Raw genomic sequence first — 1,614 nt, 5'->3', positions numbered from 1 at the left:
AACCTGGATGGGAAATGAACATGTTTGTTAACAGTAGAGATGTAGCTCCATAAAACTTTAGTTGTAATATCATCCTTTTGTTCCACCCAATTTTCACAAGAAATATATGAAGGTTTTCTACAAACTTTTTCAATGACCATTGTATGTATTTGGTAATTGATAAAGAAAAACAGTAAATTAGAATGTCAAAATAGACCAGTGGAAAAGATATTGACATATAAATAACAATAGTGACTTATTTTCAGATTATTTATTTTCCTGACAAGTGGTGGCATGCAACTCTCAACATTGACAGCAGTGTTTTTATATCAACTTTCCTCAGTCCATAATCTTTGTATTGAAATGAAATGGGATCTGGTAATGGTAATGGTTTAATGTATGTGTACATCAGTTCTGTAAATTAGTTTATACCCCATGGCATTTTAAATGCAGACTCTCCTAAGATGAGTTGGTGTCTACTTTCATAAATAGAAGACCACACATTCCATAGAAAGGACAGTTAAACTTGCCAATTAATGTGTCCTCTTTGCCATTTCTTTATTCATTAAAAGAAGTGTAGATATAGGTACATGTTCAGTATCTTAATAGCTCATGTGAAGACGATAATTTTTTTTTTGTATTTATGATCTGGCTTACTATGTCCTTTTTGTATCATTCAAGGGTATTATGACTGGACTGATATTCTATTTTTTCATATAATTGTGGTAATACAAATCTAATGTAAGTCAGGTTGCATCTTTTCTTGAAAGTGCATACTTGGAAACTATATAGAAATGATTTTTCTATATTTAATGCAGGACAGTGCTGAGTTATCTATTCTAACATTTTACTGGTTTTAAGATGACTGACAGTTCATAACTATAATAGAACTGGCTCTGGAAAACATAAGATTGTGTAATTTCAGGAATAACGGATAAAGTATCAGGAGAATAGAGAAATAGAGAAACTTTTGTTCAGATAAACATATACTATATGTATTTGTGCATGTACCTGATAAATTGTCAAGTAGTCAATCTGCAGTTTCAAAGATAAATCTAATACTAAAGTAAAGGTTGCATACTATTTATAATTAAATTGTAAATTTGCATAAAGTAGACAGGTTAAAAAGTTGTCTGCATATACTCTGGCTGTGAGATTAAACTATATAGAGATTTAAATACTTTTTTTTTTAAGAATATTTGCTGTTTCTGTGGTGATGGGTAACTTTTATAGTTCAGTTGAATTACTGAAATGATCTTGGCTAAATATTTAAGTCACAAAGCTTTTATAAAGACAAGTAGTTTTGCAAACATGTTTTTTGATGTTGGGGACAAACCTAGTGGGACCAATATTGCTATTTAAATTCTAATTTTTCTTATTCTGTTTGTTATATTTCACTCAATAGGAATTGTAATTTCTAAGAGAAGTTTAATTTAAATAAGACTAATGAACTGTTCCACAAGTGTTGGTTGATTTTATTGATCACTGTTTTGCAGTGAACAGCATAATCCCATTTTTTTTTCTAGTCAGATCAATGTTCCATATTCTTGATTAACATTACTGTATGGTTATTTGTTCCTAAATAAATATTTTGAACAATTATTTTGATTTGTTTTACAACCACCAAAAATATGC

The 1,614-nt window shown here is 29.5% G+C and overlaps 1 protein-coding gene across 1 annotated transcript in view; it reads left to right on the top strand.

Moving 5' to 3' along the window:
• LOC119588596 (jmjC domain-containing protein 8-like) overlaps nucleotides 1–1,445 on the top strand; it is an 11,977-nt gene extending 10,532 nt beyond the window's left edge. The window contains exon 8 of the mRNA XM_037937239.1: nucleotides 246–1,445. Within this exon, the coding sequence (XP_037793167.1) occupies nucleotides 246–329 (84 nt within the window). The 3' untranslated portion in view covers nucleotides 330–1,445. The remainder of the gene's footprint in view (nucleotides 1–245) is intronic.
• Nucleotides 1,446–1,614: the final 169 nt, after the last annotated feature.

The sequence above is a fragment of the Penaeus monodon genome, chromosome 24, assembly GCF_015228065.2.
Source record: "Penaeus monodon isolate SGIC_2016 chromosome 24, NSTDA_Pmon_1, whole genome shotgun sequence".
NCBI lineage: Eukaryota > Metazoa > Arthropoda > Malacostraca > Decapoda > Penaeidae > Penaeus > Penaeus monodon.
The sequence above is the reverse complement of the archived record's forward strand: the minus strand, read 5'-3'. Positions and strand labels throughout refer to the sequence as shown.